Below are 17,444 nucleotides of genomic sequence, written 5' to 3' on the forward strand. Positions count from 1 at the left end.
ATGGAACCCAAGTCTCCTGCATGACAATAAAGATCTGTCAGTGAGTCACCAGGCAGATCAGGAATTAATTTTGAAGTCCGTTTAAAAACGAACGGATTGTTCCTATTTTTGATAACAAATGGTGATGTTGCCTTGAGTTCAGAAATGCAAATGTTTTAATTTTACATTAAGAATGACTTGCAGTTTAAAGCTTTACAAATAAAATATAGAGCTTCTCGCCTTGACTAGTCCAACTGCAAATACCTTAGCTTGGCATGGATAATCTAGCAGTTAATGCACATGTACATTTTGGGTTAGATTTAGTGTTTCTCTTCTTCCTTTTAGGATTGAATCCAGCGACCTCCCTTTACTCGCAGCCGTAGCAAGCACTCACTCTCCATATGTTGCCCAGATACTACTTTAAAATTCTGAAGGGCATAGAGATTAACTTTTTTTTTTTTTCTGGAAATGAAATGGAAGACAAGGAGACAGACATGAAATACACTTGTCCTGGTTCCTTTTCGCTGGAGGCAACGGAACTGAACAGCTTGCTGAGCTGTCTGGGTCTCCGTCACTGACTGCATATTATACAAACAATTGGAGAGTTCTTTTTTTCCCCTCTCCCATTTGGCCATTCATAAAAAAGAATGTAAACTATAATAGTAATTGAAAAGCCCGAGTTTGAGGTTACTGAAGAAAACTCACGATTTTAGAAAAAGCTGAAGAACTGCAAATGGTTTGGGCAATTTTTGCAAGGAGGCTAATTATGTACGATGAAAAACAGGGAATGCAAGGAAGAACTGCTTTGTAATAATGTACAGTGCTTTTGCAGATTGTAAACTTTAACAGGAGAAGAAAGCAGCTGTCTTGAGACTGGCTGATACCTATTAGGAGTGTGTTAAGATCTTTAACTCTCAAACTGCAGTGATTTGTAACAACTTCTACTTTTTCACTAAATAGTCAAATTGTGGATATTTCTCAAAGGAAAAATGATTTTTGTAAGCAGCTTACTAATGACACTCAGCTAAAAATGTATTTGTACTCTTTTTTTCAAGGGGGGGGGTAGCCAACAAACAAACTGGCAAATGAGACTCTATTTCCCCTTTCTTGGCTTGGTGTTGTAACAGGTATTCAAAGGCTATAATGTTTAAATGTTGCTTTATGGTGATACTTTTGTTTCATGACTTACAAAAAATTGAAGAAATGCAATTTTGAAACAAAACAAACAAATGCTAAAGAGAGAATGTTGATTGAAATTTCCCCGTGGTATCCCAAAAATGCCATGACTATTACCTCTAATATTTTTACAGTCTATAATATTCTGGCAATAGATTGTTTTTACAGCAGTCAGTGAGTGAAATAATGAGCTAGAAATAATCGTACCAAAGCACTGGGGGAGGAAAAAATAGACTATTAACCTTAATTGCTCAGGTAACTAATTGCTATATTTTTAAAAAAAAAGTTCTACAAACATGGATGGGTGATTATGCCATTGCATAGAAATATCAAAATTATTTTTAGACAAAATATCCCAGTGATGCAAGTTGTTGTAATCCCTTTTCTACCAATTTGAGTAGCTACCAGCAGGAAATGCTGTTTATTCAATTCTCAGCATTTCTCCTTTATTCACTCATCATTGTTTTGCCGTCATATACACAGTAGTTGTAAAAATAGCTGATGTGGAACTGATCTGCTGTAAGTAATGTAAATGTACAGTAGGTGGGTGATTATGTTTCAAAAGGCTCTACTACCTCAGTTTAACTGGATACTGCGTTATATGCTTCTCTTTGCTTTCTTGTCCTAGCAGCCAATTCATGTAGCTAATTACAGTTATTGTTTTCATTGATCATTTTCAGTATACTGGAGTTCACAGACTATCCATAATAAAAGTGAAAGGTACTGTCCCTCGTTCACTAAACTATATTTACCATTCTATAATATCTCATTCTTTCTATAAGCTTCTTTTCAATCATGTAACATACTCTCTGTTGTGGTTTGCAGATGTTGTTTTAAAAACAAAACAATTTCCTCCCCCCACCACCCCCCATTCAAACTTGAAAACAATGGGTGAAATCCCAGCCCGGCTGACATCAATATCAAAACTCTACTGACTTCAACAGGGCAAAGATTTCACCCAGTGTGTTTTGGTGGTATTATAAAAAATCATAACTTTAATCTTAGGACTCCATTCCTACAAGGATCTGTATGGACAGACTTGCACCTGCACCATTTTCCTTGTAGGATTGGGATCTAACTTGGTAAGTAAGCCAAACTTTAATATGGGCAGTGTGTCCCGAAACTCTTCTGCATACAAAATCTAATGCTGACTGCTGCAGGGAAGACTTTCATATTTAATATGTAGTCTAAAGATTTAATTTGTCACTTTGCTTATTGTTTAAATGTCCTCTTTTAAGCCCACGATTATGTTACATCTGGGTTTTGGAATGAACACAACAAATGTTTAAGGGCCTGATTCTACAGACACACATCAGTAATGTAGGATTGCGTTCTAAAATACGAATTTTAAACTATTTTTGCTAGAATACAGTATGTAGCCAATAATTACAATTCTGAACATTGTACATATTTTGCAGTTAATATAACCTGATCACAGTAGTGCTACAAGACTCAGTACTACAATGTATTGAGCACTCTGGCCCTGATCCATCAAAGCACTTAAGCATGTGCTTAACTTTAAGCATGTGCTAGTCCCATTAAGCACAAGTAATCTCACTGGAGTCAATGGTACTAGCACATGCTTAAAATTAAGCACGTGCTTAAATGCTTTAATGGATCAGCACCATGCTCAGCACCTTGTAGGATTGAGCCCCTAATGAATTATTACAAGAAAATACTATGTTCTCTTCTGTTTACTCATCACTAAGAAAACTCTGGACATTATTTTGAAATTGGGGTTGACTCTAAGAAACACATGGCCTCTACCAACATGAAATTAATTACTTGAGAGAGAAAAAATTGTCATTAAGATGAATCATTTTCAGCTTTCTTCTGCCTAACACAACTCCCTTAGACCGTTTTAATGCAATCTTTTGTTCAGTCAGTCCTAGACAAAGTGGCCACTCTGCCACCACTGTGGTTATCAGGTCACCGATGCTAGAGACAAATATCTGAGCTTTAGGTCTAAAATGTATGGACACTTTTCCTAACCATATTGCCATTGTGGTAAATATGCAAATTCAACTTTAGCATGATGGGCAGTGTTCCTGTAACTTATCTTTTATGGTACATGAGAAATGTGGTACATGCTCTTTTTTGGTGAATAATTTAAAAAAAGGGATCTTTAACAACACTATAGTGTTGACTTTTTAAAATGTATCACACCTTTTTTTGTGTATAGAAAACTAATCTGTTTGATTTTTTTTCTTCAATATTCCCAACCTCTATTAATATGTCTTAATTTTTAGGCTGAAAACTTTAAGTATACTAAACATATATACTAGCACATTTATTTTGTTGCAATTGGCAAACACTGGTCTGCTAAAAATAATTAATAATAATAATAACAGGATTTTACACCTTGCATACATTTTCCTTGTTCGTTATGACAGATGTTTTATGACAATTTTTTTGCTTTCTCTAAATTATTTAGATGGTGGTATGTGTAAAACGCTGAGTAAAATGTACATATTTGTTATCTCTATTGTTTTTTGTATATATTTCCCAAGATGTGGACTTGTATTATAATAACCATTCCCAATTTTAGGGGAAAATTGTGCAATAAATACAGTATGTCAGTTTACTTGCTAGTGGGACTCTTTTGTTTGTGTCTTTTTTTTTTTTTTTTTTTACTTGTGGGGGGTGAAAATACAAACCATGATGACCATAGGTTTGAAACTTGGGTGCCTAATATCAGACACCTGAAATCCCTACTTGGGCACTTAATTAAATGTTATGATTATCAGAGGAGCAGAGATCACTTAATTCCATGCCTGATTAGGATTTAGGTGTCTAATGTTATGTATGGAAGTCTGAAAATGTTGGCCTCAATATCAGTCCAAAGAGTTGTATTAAGATTATCCCAGAAGAAAGCTGGCCTGATTATTCTTGTTGCAGTGTTCTTGGAGCCATGTTGGTCCCAGGATATCAGAGAGACAAGCTGGGTCAGGTAATATCTTTTATAGGACCAACTTCTCTATTCAGTTTCCAGAGACTTTCAACCCCCTTGATTAAGGGGTTCCACTTTTCTCAGATGTACAGGAGATACATTTACTGAGTCAGAGCTCTTGTACATCTGAGAAAAGTGGAACCCCACAGCCAAGGAGGTTGAAAGTTTCTGGAAACTGAATAGAGAAGATGATCCAATAAAAGATATTTCCTCACCCACCTTGTCTTTTGGATTATTCTTAGCAATCTTATTTAAAAAAAAAAAAAAAAAAAACAAGAGAAATGAAAGACAAGTGCATAGACATGAGGTTTTCAAACATTGGTCCACACTTCATTTCCAGATTATCTGCAGAGCTGCTTCTTTCACAAGGGTGATGCATGAGTGGTTGAATCAAGAGATGGTTCTGCCATCACAGAAAGTGACAACTGTGCATGCACAGTGTCCTTCTATTCCTAGAGCTCACTTCTATGCCTGTGCCTCTTCGGGTTGTTGTGCAGAAGCAAGATCTGTTAAGTTTTTCCTTTTTCAGGTTTTGCCTGGGTGTAAATTCAACCATGATCGAATGTGCTGCAAAAACAAAAACTTAAGGGTAGTAAACACACACTAGGACAGCACAGAACTAACCAGGAGAGATTGTACCAGTGAGGGTGCCAGGGGCATTCAGTACTAATCAATGCAAAGTCCTACATCCTCCAAAAGGAAATAAACCAGCACAGATAAAAAACGGGGAGAGGGCAGTAGCCACATAGCCACATTTTAAAGTGAATTTGCTTCTCCCTCTGGTCTCAACACTCTCCTCATATCTCTTTCATGTAACTAAGTCTATTGCTCATGCTAGCTATGGATTTGAGATTGGAAAGGGAGGTTGTTCAAGAGAGGATTTCCCTTTAGCAGACCCCAGTCTGAATGGAATTTAAGAACAGCTAACATACACAGTGGAAACACTGTTAAGCAAACCAGTCTATTTTAGAGCAAAAATCATTAGAATAATTTTTGCTAGGATTTTGAATTGTACATGCCACGGCCTATACTGTAAGATGGTATCTATTAGTGTGTGTGTGGGGGGGGAGGGGGGTTTGTACATCTCTGGGAGGAATGAAAACAGCAACAAAACACTCCAGTGTTTTTCAAGCATCACAATAACGTTCTGAAAGCTTTCATGATCGCAAGAAAAGAAACTGATTAACTGTTCATACTCCATTCTGAAATTCCATTTCTCCATTTCCTTCTCCTGAGCAGCATAGCAAGTATCAAATGACTTAGTGTTTCATTTTGGTTAGGGCAATGTAAAAGCAATTGAGCAAAGAATCAATAGGCTTTTAATAATCACAAGTCTTGAGTTTACTGCTTGGCACACAGCTTGTACAGTGTGAGCTAGTCTTGATTCAAGATGCAGGGGCCAATCTCTGGCACAACTGTTAATGGGAGTTGTGATGGGTTCAGTCACAGAGATCCCCTTGGGACTGCCACCTGATGTGCTGAAATTACCTTTGAGCCCGTTTTCCCTGCCAGCTTGGGATTCCAGAACCCTGCCTTGTTGAGCCAGACACACTAGCCTGCTGCAATACAGACCCAGGGTCTAGGCCACGCTCCCCAAAGGTACAGACTTCAACTAAAAACAGCTCAGCAGGTTACTTGTCTCCAGCACCCAGACACCCAGCTCCCAATGGGATCCAAACCCCAAATAAATCTGTTTTACTCTGTATAAAGTTTATACAGGGTAAATTCATAAATTGTTCACCCTCTATATCACTGATAGAAAGATATGCACAGCTGTTTGCTCCCCCAGGTATTAATCACTTACTCTGAGTTTATTAATAAACAAAAGTGATTTTATTAAGTATAAAATGTAGGATTTAAGTGGTTTTAAGTAATAACAGAACAAAGTAAGTCACCAAGCAAAATAAAGCAAAAACACGCAAGTCTAAGTCTAATACATTAAGAAACTGATTACAGGTAATATCTCACCCTCAGAGATGTTCCAATAAGCTTCTTTCACAGACAATACTCCTTCCTAGTCTGGGCCCAATCCTTTCCCCGGTACAGTCCTTGTTAGTTCCAGCGGATATCTCAGGTGGTAAGCAGGGGTTTTCTCATGACTGGCAGCCTCTTTTGTCCTGCTCCACCCCCTTTTATAGCTTTGGCACAAAGTGGGAATCTTTTGTCTGTGCTTGTCCCCACCCCTGCCTTCTAAATGGAAAAGTACCAGTTTTAAGATGGATTTCATTATCAGGTGACATGGTCACATGTCACTGTAAGACCCCTAGTCTCTATTCCCCATGGACTGGCCCACACCTAGAGGAAAGTTTGCAGGTAAATAAACTATTTACAACCAATTGTCCTAGTCAATGGGAGCCATCAAGATTCTAAACCACTATTAATGACCCACATTTTGCATAATTACAATAGGACCTCAGAGTTATACTTCATATTTCTAGCTTCAGCTACAAGAATGATACATGTGTACAAATAGGAGGAATATATTCAGTAGGTTATAACTTTTGTTATGATACCGTACAAGAGACCTTTTGCATAAAGCATATTCCAGTTACATCATATTCACACTCATACATATTTCCATAAAACATATGGCGTGCAGCGTCACAGGTGTTTTTCCTGAATAAGGACTGCAGTATTAGGTCTGAAGTCAGAGAGCATAACGAGGTGTTCAGATTTTAGCTAGAGCAGTATAAGTGGTGGTAGAGCTCTACTACAGTGTATTGGTGCATATGCTTGTGTATTATTGCCTTATATTCTATGGATTGTCAGACCTGCTCAAATGTTTATCAGGTCCCTGAACTTGTTTGGCCAGTAAAACTGCTCCTCTAGATAAATGACTAGAAAGAAGCCTGTGTTACCACAGCAGATAATCATGAGTTTTTCTCCTGCTACTGCATGTATGTGGTTAGCCAACTGGCCTGGAGTCTGTGTGGCGCTTTGGCAAGAGATTGTTTTGCTAGGAGTAAATTCAATAATGTTCTTAGTGCAGAATTTAGAAAGCACTTATGTTAACAATACCTAACATTTATTTCATTCTTAGTTCTGCATTTATACAATCTTTGGTTGCAACACTTGCTGTCCAGTATTTTTAAATCTATTTTTACTTCCTTTTTAATAAATTCCTACATTTTCCTGAACCCAGGAGAGTCATTAGTTAACCCCTTTTCCTAGTCAGTGGCAGGTCAGCAGTGGAAGTGCAACAGCTATGGATCAATACCGTCTTTTCACCCCTGAAAGATTGTCAGTATTCCCATGCTCAAGTGGGCCCAGCAAAAGTCTTTGTGATTGTAGTCTGTGTGGCTTAGCACAAACTGATCATAAGACTATCTTTAAAAACTATGGGATGGGAGTAGCCAGCTAAGTCTGTACTCTCTGTACATAAGGAAATTGCTAACAAGTTTGTTGCTGACATACAGCTGGTATTTTCTCTCCTTTATGCAAGAGCCTAGTATGTTCCAAACTGAACTTTTATCATTGAGAAAAATTGAATAGCTTTGTAAGTAAAAGGAAAAATCAGCATGTACCCATGAAACAGGTAGGCCTTTTTGTTTAGATTTGTTTTGAAGGTAACACCCTCTACTTATATGTAGGTGTGTGCACTCTTTGTTTAAACCATCAACTGGTTTTTCAGATTCAATGGGAACACTGAAGGAGTTCAGAGCACAAATATATTGTTTTCCTTATGAGAAAGCAAAGTAGGGTGACCAGATGTCCCTATTTTATAGGGACAGTCCTGCTATTCAGGGCTTTGTTTGATATAGGCACCTATTAGCTCCCACCCCCAGACTGATTTTTCACACTTGCTATCTAGTTACCGTATTAGAGCAAAGGGAGTGAGGGAGCTGCCTGCAGGAGACTTGAAGCCTGGATCGGGCTTGCTAAATGAGGGAATCTTAAGCAGCTGCGTCCTTATAAGATAGCTGAAGCAGTTCTTGAGGGGAGCTGACTCTGGAAAGTTTATAAGGGAGTCAGCTCTGAACAGGGTAGTGGCAAGCTGAACCACAGGGTGGGTCACAGCCTAAGAACTGAAGCAAGGACCCTGTGAAGCAACTGTTTTGGTCACGCAGGCTCTGAGGTAAGAGCCATGCCCTCAGATAGACTTTTGAGTTCATTTTGCCTGAATCAGTCCCACTCAGTAATGATGGTGATTGGAGCCACAAGCAAGTGGAGTCTGTGTAAAAGGACCTGGAAGAGGGAGGATAAAGAAGGTGGCAGGGCAAAGGCACCCTGGCCACAAGGGGCTGGCTGATTTGTTTAAATTCCTTGTCTACAGAACTAAGCTTTAGGTTGGAAATTCATTGAACCACCTGCACAAATTCTGGCAGAATCAACCCAGGCCTTTATCCTTCTGAGAGAAATCTGATTTCCAGGCAGTGTATTGTGTGTGGGGTTTTCTTAAAAGAACAAATTAAAGAACTCTATTTACAGAAAAGCTACAATATGGTCCAGTGTCTCAGTTACCTCATTGACCTGCTTCTACCTTTCCCTGGAGAGGGTGGCTGATTCGCAATGTCCACCAGTCATTGGGGGATTAGTGGTAAATAAAGCAAAGCATTCTCATCTCCCCGAAAATGCAAACTGCATGTGCAGATCTCTGAGTCCTCGCCGCTTTGAGCAACAAGAGAGTAGGACCATACTATAGAATTTGAGTCTCTGGCCTGATAGTGCTACCTTTAGGCTACCTAGCAGGAGTTAAAAGCTGATCTCTGGTCAGTAATTTTATGGTATTTGTAACAGAAAAACATTTATTGTATGTGCATGTGATGCATTTCACCAAGTTTTTTACCTGCACAATTCCATTTGACAGATGCATTGTGGGAAAGTTCTAAACTTGCTCTCTTTAGAAGCAATTGTATATTAAAGGGTCAAACCCTGCCTTGGCTGGCATAGGGAAGAGAAGAGATGCTTCCTGATGTGTTCTCAACAATAGGTATGCTATCAGCCAGGGAAGGATTCCTCACAGAGATGCAGGGTCAGGGAATGGTGTAGAGGTCAGTACTTCTGGATAGTACTAGCAACCGAATGCAACATGTACTAGACACACCCTACAGCTCAAACCAGACTCCTTTGGGGATATGCTGCCTGGGCCAGCATGTTTGCTGCTAACCTTCCTGTCACCATCTTGAGCACGATGGAAAGATCTTGCCCTTTTGCTGTTGGTGGAGAAGAGATTCCTTATGTCCTGTACCCCCACACCCTCACTTGTGCATCAGAATAGCTCAAGGCAGCACTCCCATCTGTCCCCCCCGTACACACACGGCCCTTGTTCCTGAATTTTTATTACCAAAGATAGTTGTACAGAAGTGGGATATATTTTGTTTCTAAACCTCCAGCTGCTTATTCCTCATTTGAAGCTGTGAACGTCTCCTGGGTGACGTTGCAGAGAGGGGATGCTATCTTCAGCTGGCCTCATAAGTAGCAGCAGCAGCCATAAGACTCAAGCATATTTTTAATGCACCTCCTTAGTAATAATTACAAAGAAGAAAAGGTTTTATAATAATAGTAAATATAAATTACAAGGTGAATTTATCAGTTAGTTGTGAGACATGAGCAGCTATTTGAGGGTTGCATGAGAATGGCTCTAAGTTTTGCAGAAAGGAAGCACTGTCGAGTGGTTAAGGCTGGGCTCCGGGGATCCAGTTCTCTTGAGTGCCAACGTGACTTTGGGCAAGTTACTCTGGGCCACGTTTTCGCAAAACCTCAGGACTCAAAGCCCTCTTGAGAACCTGGCCACCTACACTGTCACCTAAAGAGCTGAGCACTTCTAAAAACATGATCTAGGTGCCTTAACTCTCCATCTGGAAAGGGGGTTACCATACTACCCTACCTCACGGGCATTGCCAGGAGAACTGTATTAATGTTCACAGCATGCTGCAATATTACACTGATTGGGGTCATATAAGTACCTACCGTAGGCTGATTTATAGAAGTCTCTAGAAGTTTCTAGAAACTTCAATTTGGAGAAAACTCTTGAGCTTTTCTAATGAGATCCTCTCAGTAATGCACTTATGTTCTGAGATCACTGTATTCTTGCGTTTACAAACCCCTTCCTCCTCCTCACCCAAGGCGGGGCTGGAACAACAAGCAGGCAGCAGTGGAGGAAGTTCCCTGTACATGTTATCCTTTCCCTATCACAAAACAATTACTTTATATGAACAAAGAGAACCATGTTGCCTCTGAAACCTGACACTGCCCACATCCAGTTCAATGGAACTACACATAGTAAAAAAAAGTCCTATATCTTCTTATCACTTCCTTCCTCTTTCTCTTCTTAAGAATTTAAATTCTTTCTCCGGTTTCAGAGTAGCAGCCGTGTTAGTCTGTATCCGCAAAAAGAACAGGAGTACTTGTGGCACCTTAGAGACTAACAAATTTATTAGAGCATAAGCTTTCGTGGGCTACAACCCACCTGTGCATCCGAAGAAGTGGGTTGTAGCCCACGAAAGCTTATGCTCTAATAAAATTCTTTCTCCATTGATCTTTGTCCCAAGTTATAGTTTAGTGTGGGTTTAGTTGCAACCACTAGGGGTCAGACTTTACACCTGTATTTAACAATTACAATATAGTCAGAGGGTAGCTCCAACTCCTATGCTTATGCTGTTAAATTACTACTTCTGATTATGGAGAGAGAATCTGCTTTTTCCATCAGATGCTGAATTGTTATAGACACAGTGTTTGACTTTGGCATTTGAGTTAAGTTTTTTAGGGAGGCGAGGGTTGTTCTGTGCAACAGAAAATAAGGAACTTTCTGTGACCAGCATGTATATTTGGCTGTTCTTTTTGTGTTCTGTTTCTAACCATGTACCCACAATGTTTGTTTAATTTGGAACTTACTTTTCTCTTTTGTTAACTCCTTAGCACTGGTTTTGATATTACCAGGAATGTCTGTGGAACAAACTCACTTTTTCTCCCCATGAGAAATGCTTAGATTACCAATAATGAATTTCACAGCGCTCTGCTTGGACCAGGGCTTAAATTAAGCTGGAGCTGTTTGAAGCAGAGCTCTGGTAAATATTTTCAAACCCGCAGGGCTGAAGCCCCAAACCAGGGTGCCTCCCATGGGCTGAAGCCCCGATCCCCAAGAAATAATCTGAGAATTTAAGCCCTGGCTTGGACCATCACAAGCTAGTGCACTGATCTGAGGCCTCTGTGATAGTTTGACTCAACTGGCTTGAGATAGAATATACCAAATTCCTAATTTTTTACCTTGTACTAGTCAGAGAACTCAAAGAAGTTGATTGATTAATGCAAGATAAAGTTGAACACCTATGTTAAGTGAAATTTATGATGTTTTTACTGTTAATTGTCTCTCAGATATAATGGATTACATTCACAGCTCTCAGTTACACCTGTGCAACCATATTGACATCCTTGGGGTTGCACCGTAGATCTGAAAGTGGAAATTGGCCTAGGGTGTTAATAGAAAACAAACGTATTCCCTTACACATCACAGAAAATGAAACTAATATTTCTTAAGGAAGTGCATGTGGTATGGCTAAGAGAGGTGGAGATTGTTATAGTATTTTACATTAAGGAGGTTTTTCTTGTTTTTGAAAGAAAAAATAATTGTAGTGTTTCTAGTCTTGGTTAATAAGCTGACTATATAGAATGGTTTGGCATTGCTAACGCTAGAAAATGGTTCTATAAACTGTGCAAACTAAGCCTGAGAAGATGGTGCAAGAATCTAATCCATACATAAAGGTGATCACTGCAAAGCTCTGCATTGTTTTTGTAACTGGGACTCTGGTAGGGACCACTAGAATTTGAGGGAAAGATTTGGAATGTGTGGATAGTGGGGTGTTTTTTTTTAATGATATTCTCCATATTTAAAGTGTATGGGGGTGAGAAATATCATTATTTTGAACATTTTAAATAAAAGTGTTTATAAACAGTGATTTTTGTGTAGGGTACCAAAAGGCTTGAGGATTTTATTTGCTTACTTAAGACACTATTTACTTGAGAGGGTTTAGATTCCTTTTAAAAGCACTCTTTCAGCAATTCTTGTGTAATCACCTCAAAATTACAATAATGGAGGGACAGTTATATTTTTGAATAGACTACTAAGTGCACTGAATCCTGAGAAATTAACTACTACATCTTCAAGGAGTAGATTTATTAATAGCAGCTGTAACTGGAAATACTGTATAATGTTGATTACTTGCAAAAGGGAAGGAAGAAGTGTTCCTTTTTGCATATATTAACATATGACTGATAAAATTTCAGGAAGATATTCTAGGAGAACAAGATAATTACAGCTGTGCTGCTTATTCTGTGATAATTAATGATCGTGTTCGCTTTGTTCTAAAGCCTCCATTTTCTTAAATGGCTCAAATGGTTTAAATAAAGGTCTTAATCTTTGTCATTTCAAATTTCATTGTTCTGAAACCTGGTACACTGTAAAAGGCATCAACCTAGAGGCAAATTATATTTTCAAAATATAGTTTAGGTATGTTAACCATTTCTTAAATTATGGGGTAGTGAAAAACAGAACCTTCCCATGGTAACAGACGTTTTTGAGAGTTGTAGGCCAAAGCTATTTCAGCATTAAAGTTGAGGGCCCGATCTTCTGATTATAACTCAATGTAGCTTTAGTGTGGCTACATCAATTTAAACCAGGATCTCGCTCTTCAGTTTTAGAGGGAAATAGTCTTGAATGTAAACAAATCCTTTTTAATGTATTCTATTGTTTAATTTCCACATCCTCACCCTTAGGGACCTGCCCAGCACTACCTGTGCTTGCATGTCAGGTAGCTGCCCACTACTTCTGCTCACACTTTATGCTCAGTTAACCGTGTTGCTTCCCCGGTCTCTTTCTCCTGCAAATGACTCTGTGACTTTTCTCAAGCCACCCCCTATGTTCTAAACATCTTCTCTGATCCTGTGTACCATGAACTTCACTCTCCTTATTCAAATCCACCCTCAGACTCATGTCTTCCAGTTACCCTTCCACTGCTGACATTCGCCCCATTCCTCTTTGCATACTTTCCCCTCAAGTTTTTTAATAGATTAATTTTTTGGGCGAGTTTAATGAGATAAACTTATCTCGCTGTCTTTCACGGTTGGAATCCCCATCCTTTTGTACCTTTCTCCCCAAGCTCTCTCTCATTATCATCCTTAATTGTGTTATGACAAATTTAGAGTGCGGGTGCCTGAGGCAGGGTCTTCTTTAGTAATTGGTCTGTAAAGTATGAAACACATCAGTGGCACTGTATGAATAATAAGGTGAATTTTTAGTCCTAGTGGAAAAATGCCAGACTGAGGTATGTCTACACAGTAGCTGAGAGGTGTAATTCCCATCTTGGGTAGATGTACGTGCACTACCTCTGCTTGATCTAGCATGCTAAAATTAGCGGTGTACACAGGCTCTGGCTTGGGTTAGCTGCAATCTTGCCTGACCCTCTGGGTATGTACTCTGGAGGTTAGCCCCAGCCGCCGCCCATGCCACCATGTCCTCACTATTTTTAGGTACTAGCTCAAGCACAGCTAGCATGTGTATTTCTACCTTATGTGGGAATCCCTCTCCCAGCTGCTGTGTAGATGTATCCTGAAAGAACTGTAGACAAAGTCCTCTATTTACAGAATAAGTACAATATAGGCAGTATCAGTGTCAGCTTCCCCCTCCACCTCTAAAAATGTACCTCACCCTAGCCACTGACCACTTGCAATCAAGGTGTCAAATTAGTTACATCATTATGGTTCACTTGCTCCGTGGCCACTTCCTGCTCAGATGGCCAACAAGGCGGCCAGCTGGGTTTAGTACTTGGAAAAGCTGCGTATGTAACTTGAAAATGTTACATCTTAAACAGAATGTGACCTCAGTGCTCAGAAGTTTTTTCCATGGTGTCACCAAGAGTCTCATCTCTGCATCTCCTTTACTGGCAGACCTTGTGGCGTTCACCACTTCTTGCTCCCTTCTGTCTGTATAGCTCATCTCCTTCCATGGCTTGGCTGCAATGAGCATAGCTTCGGTCTGCTGTACGCAAGAGGAACTTTTCTCAATGTATCAAACGACCTTTACCTCCTCCTAGCCAAATCCCAAGGCTTTTTAGTTCCCATTACTGCCTCTCATGCTGTCAGCTACTCCTCCCCTGACTCTACCTGCCTACCACACTTTCCAGCTCCTGGGCTTCCACTGCTCTGTATTTTCTTAGTATCTTATTCTTCTTCTATCTTAGTATCTTATTATTATTTTCTGTAGTTTCTGATTATCCTCTTCTATTACAGGACTCTCAGCTTCTTGATCTTTACCCATTTTATGCCCAACCTGCCTTTAGACCATGCCTGGAAAAGGCTTACGGGTGGTCACTGTTGGCTTAATGTCTCCTTAACTGGCATTTGAGCAATGGTTTCCACTTCCTTTGTTACCTTCTTGCAAAATGCAGCACAGTCACAATGCTCTCTTGGAGTCAGACTCAATTAGTAGTCCACAAAATAGCACCGTACTGGTCAGATTCAAACTTAATATATAAAAAAAGTTTTTTTTTATTGCAAAGGCAATTTTATAGTGGAAGACCAAAGAAATGAAAGGCAATTGCTTAAATGCAATGCAGATTTCCTTGAAAAGAATCTGCCCGCTAGCCAAATCTTAAAGAAAATTACTCTGAGTTTGAAAAACTCCGATTTTCAGGTATGTGTTAGTAACATCACTGCCTGTTTCTCTGTCCAGTATGCTCTCTGACTGCTCAGAGTATTAGTAATGGTTTCAGAGGGGGTAAGATAATTCTAGGCCAATTCATGCATGATATCTGAATACAAAATTGCAGTGGTCTTGATGCTGCCCCCAGTGCAGTCAAAGGAAACTTTCTGGTATAAAATTTAAACTGACATTTATAAAAGTTGTCTTCCCTTGTTAATACTGTTATTGGCTTTAGAGTATTTGTGGAATTAAGTTTATTTCCTTCAGACCAGACAGGGTCCTTACATAACTTTCAGTGGACTCCCTCTTTTTAATTAAACTAGTAAATACCTTCCTAGACATGCTTCCATTAATGTGTAAATACAAAGTTCACACTGGATTCTTGAGTTTTGGGAATTCCAAACTCTGCAGCTCTTGAAACACCTCTCAAACTGAAATGAAATGAAGAGTCCTTTGACTCAATATAAGAAATGTTGTTCAGATTGACTGATCTATTTGTGCTTAGTTTTTCTGATGTTTTCTATTATAATGCTGTGAAATCTCATACTTCTGAATTTAAAAATTAAGAGCTGCTAATTCTGCCTTAAGCAGGAGCAATTTTTTACATCTAGGGATATAATTGGATACTCTAAGTGCCAGCTGGTTTTGCTCAGTGGTGCACTGAACAGAGTCTTTGATAGTTTGCAACAGATTATGATTCATAGAGTCATATGACCTCCTCCTAGCTTCTGTTTTGCTGGTATTTCCACTGCTCTTTACTTTTGCTGATAAATTACACTAATAGAAATTGTTACTGCGCTCTGTATACACTGCTTCCTTTCATTCAAGAGAGAAAGCCATATAGCACAGTGCTCCTTTTCACAGCAGAAATGGGCTGGATTATTAAAAAGCAAAATATAACCATATGATCACCTCCCTGAAAAGTAAAGTACAGAGTAACACCCCTCGTGCCCCCAACTCCACCACGTAATGTTAGTCATAGCATCTCCTCCTGTGCAAAAATCCACTAGCAGGGTGTTTCTCCTGCCACGTGGATCATAAGGGTAAGGGCAGGGTTTGCCACCCTCCAGGAAAAGGCCATGGGACCCACCCCAAATCTGGTGGATCCACAGGAGGCCAGGGTCATCTGTCTGGAGGTTCTAAGTCTATGCACTGGCTTTGGGATCCATTGTTCCCCTAATCCCAGCTCTCTAGCAGCATGACTCCATGAGAACCATTCTGTCAAGGTCTCCTCCTGGCCCAACTGCCTCCAGCACCCTCAGAAGTGCAAGGGAGCCCTAGGCTATATTGTTGTTTCTGACTAATGTCTGTGGGGCAGAGAAGAGAAGATGCCCATCTCCTAGCCTGGACAATCTCAACTCTATACCCTCCAACCCCAGCACTGAAGAGGCCTTCATGGGCTCAGAAATGGGGCTGAAATTCTCAGGGACATGATCCGGCCCATTGCTTTTACACCTACTGTGATGTGGAATTACTGTATGGCTTTAACAAAGCCACAAGATATAATAGTGGGAAGGGAAAAAATTCAAATTGGAAGAAAAGTCAGTTGCAGATTTTTTTTAGAGTTAAAAATAAACATGATTTTGCATGCTGAAAGGCAACTTGCTCTGTTCTACTGGCATCATGTGAGTGGTATGTTTCTGCACATGAAGACTAGAACCTTTGGATTGAGATTTTAATAGTTGAATTGTGCTGCCTGTTATTTTCATATCATGTGCTCATGCCTGGGTGGGGTAACTAAGTATCTCATTACTTCTTGAATACCAGTAAAAGCTGGAGTACAGATAATAGAGAATAACAAGGATGCATGTCAAAAGAAGATGGACAAATTCAGTGGATTCTATTTAAGACCCCCAAGGTGGCTTCAATTTTCAGATATCCAACTTGAGACAGCTAGGGCTTGAGTTTTTGAAGAAGCTGAGTGCTGACAATCCAATTAAAGTTAATGGGACCTGTGTGTACTCAGCACCTCTAAGAATCAAATCCAGAGTCAGTGTCCAAGTCTAACACTCCAAATCAGAGTCTGCTTTTGAAAATTTTGGTCTACATGACTTTCCCAAGACCATACAGCAAGTTGGGAGTTCCTGGCTCCCAGCTCTGTACTCAGTCTATGAAATCATTTTACTTGTTTGTCTAATTAAGCAATGCATATATATCTACATACATATATAAATAGATTTTATATATATATATATATATATATATATAAACAGAAGCAGGAGCATTGCAGCAGCTCCACTAGCTTCTAGAACTGACCCCCTTGGCTTCTGCATAGAAAAGTTCACTTTTGCTTTTTCTCCCATTCTGCCAGCTGGTTATCTGAGTTCTAATTTCTCTTTGGTGTGTGGGTGGGGGTGCTGAGGAAAGAAGTGAGCAAAGGGGCTACTATAGCTCCCCAAAAGTGGCAAGAAATATCCTGCAGCAGCACTGAGGATCCCTTGGTTATTCCCTCCAGTCTGGCCTATACTGGCGTATATTTCCATTACTAAAGAGAAAAGATGATGGGAATATTTTTAAATTGCAAAATGTATGTACTCTTATCAGATACCAAAAGAGTTACCACTGGTACAAGATATCATTTAACACCACTCCCTGCTCCAAACTATCATTTAAAAGCATATTGCAGCTTTGCTCCTTGTTCAAATGTTTTGCTGGTACTTTGAATTATTTCACAAATGAAAAGTAGAAAAGGTAATCCATTGC

The 17,444-nt window shown here is 39.5% G+C and overlaps 1 protein-coding gene across 3 annotated transcripts in view; it reads left to right on the forward strand.

Annotated features, from left to right (window-relative positions):
• FNIP1 (folliculin interacting protein 1) overlaps positions 1-3,729 on the forward strand; it is a 97,787-nt gene extending 94,058 nt beyond the window's left edge. For all 3 annotated transcript variants that reach the window (XM_024213335.1, XM_024213336.2, XM_029913404.1), the window contains one exon: positions 325-3,729. In XM_024213335.1, the coding sequence (XP_024069103.1) occupies positions 325-403 (79 nt within the window). In that variant the 3' untranslated portion in view covers positions 404-3,729. The remainder of the gene's footprint in view (positions 1-324) is intronic.
• The last annotated feature ends 13,715 nt before the right edge of the window (positions 3,730-17,444 follow it).

This window comes from Terrapene carolina, unplaced genomic scaffold, assembly GCF_002925995.2.
Source record: "Terrapene carolina triunguis isolate 2854851 unplaced genomic scaffold, T_m_triunguis-2.0 Scaffold629, whole genome shotgun sequence".
NCBI classification, from domain to species: domain Eukaryota; kingdom Metazoa; phylum Chordata; order Testudines; family Emydidae; genus Terrapene; species Terrapene triunguis.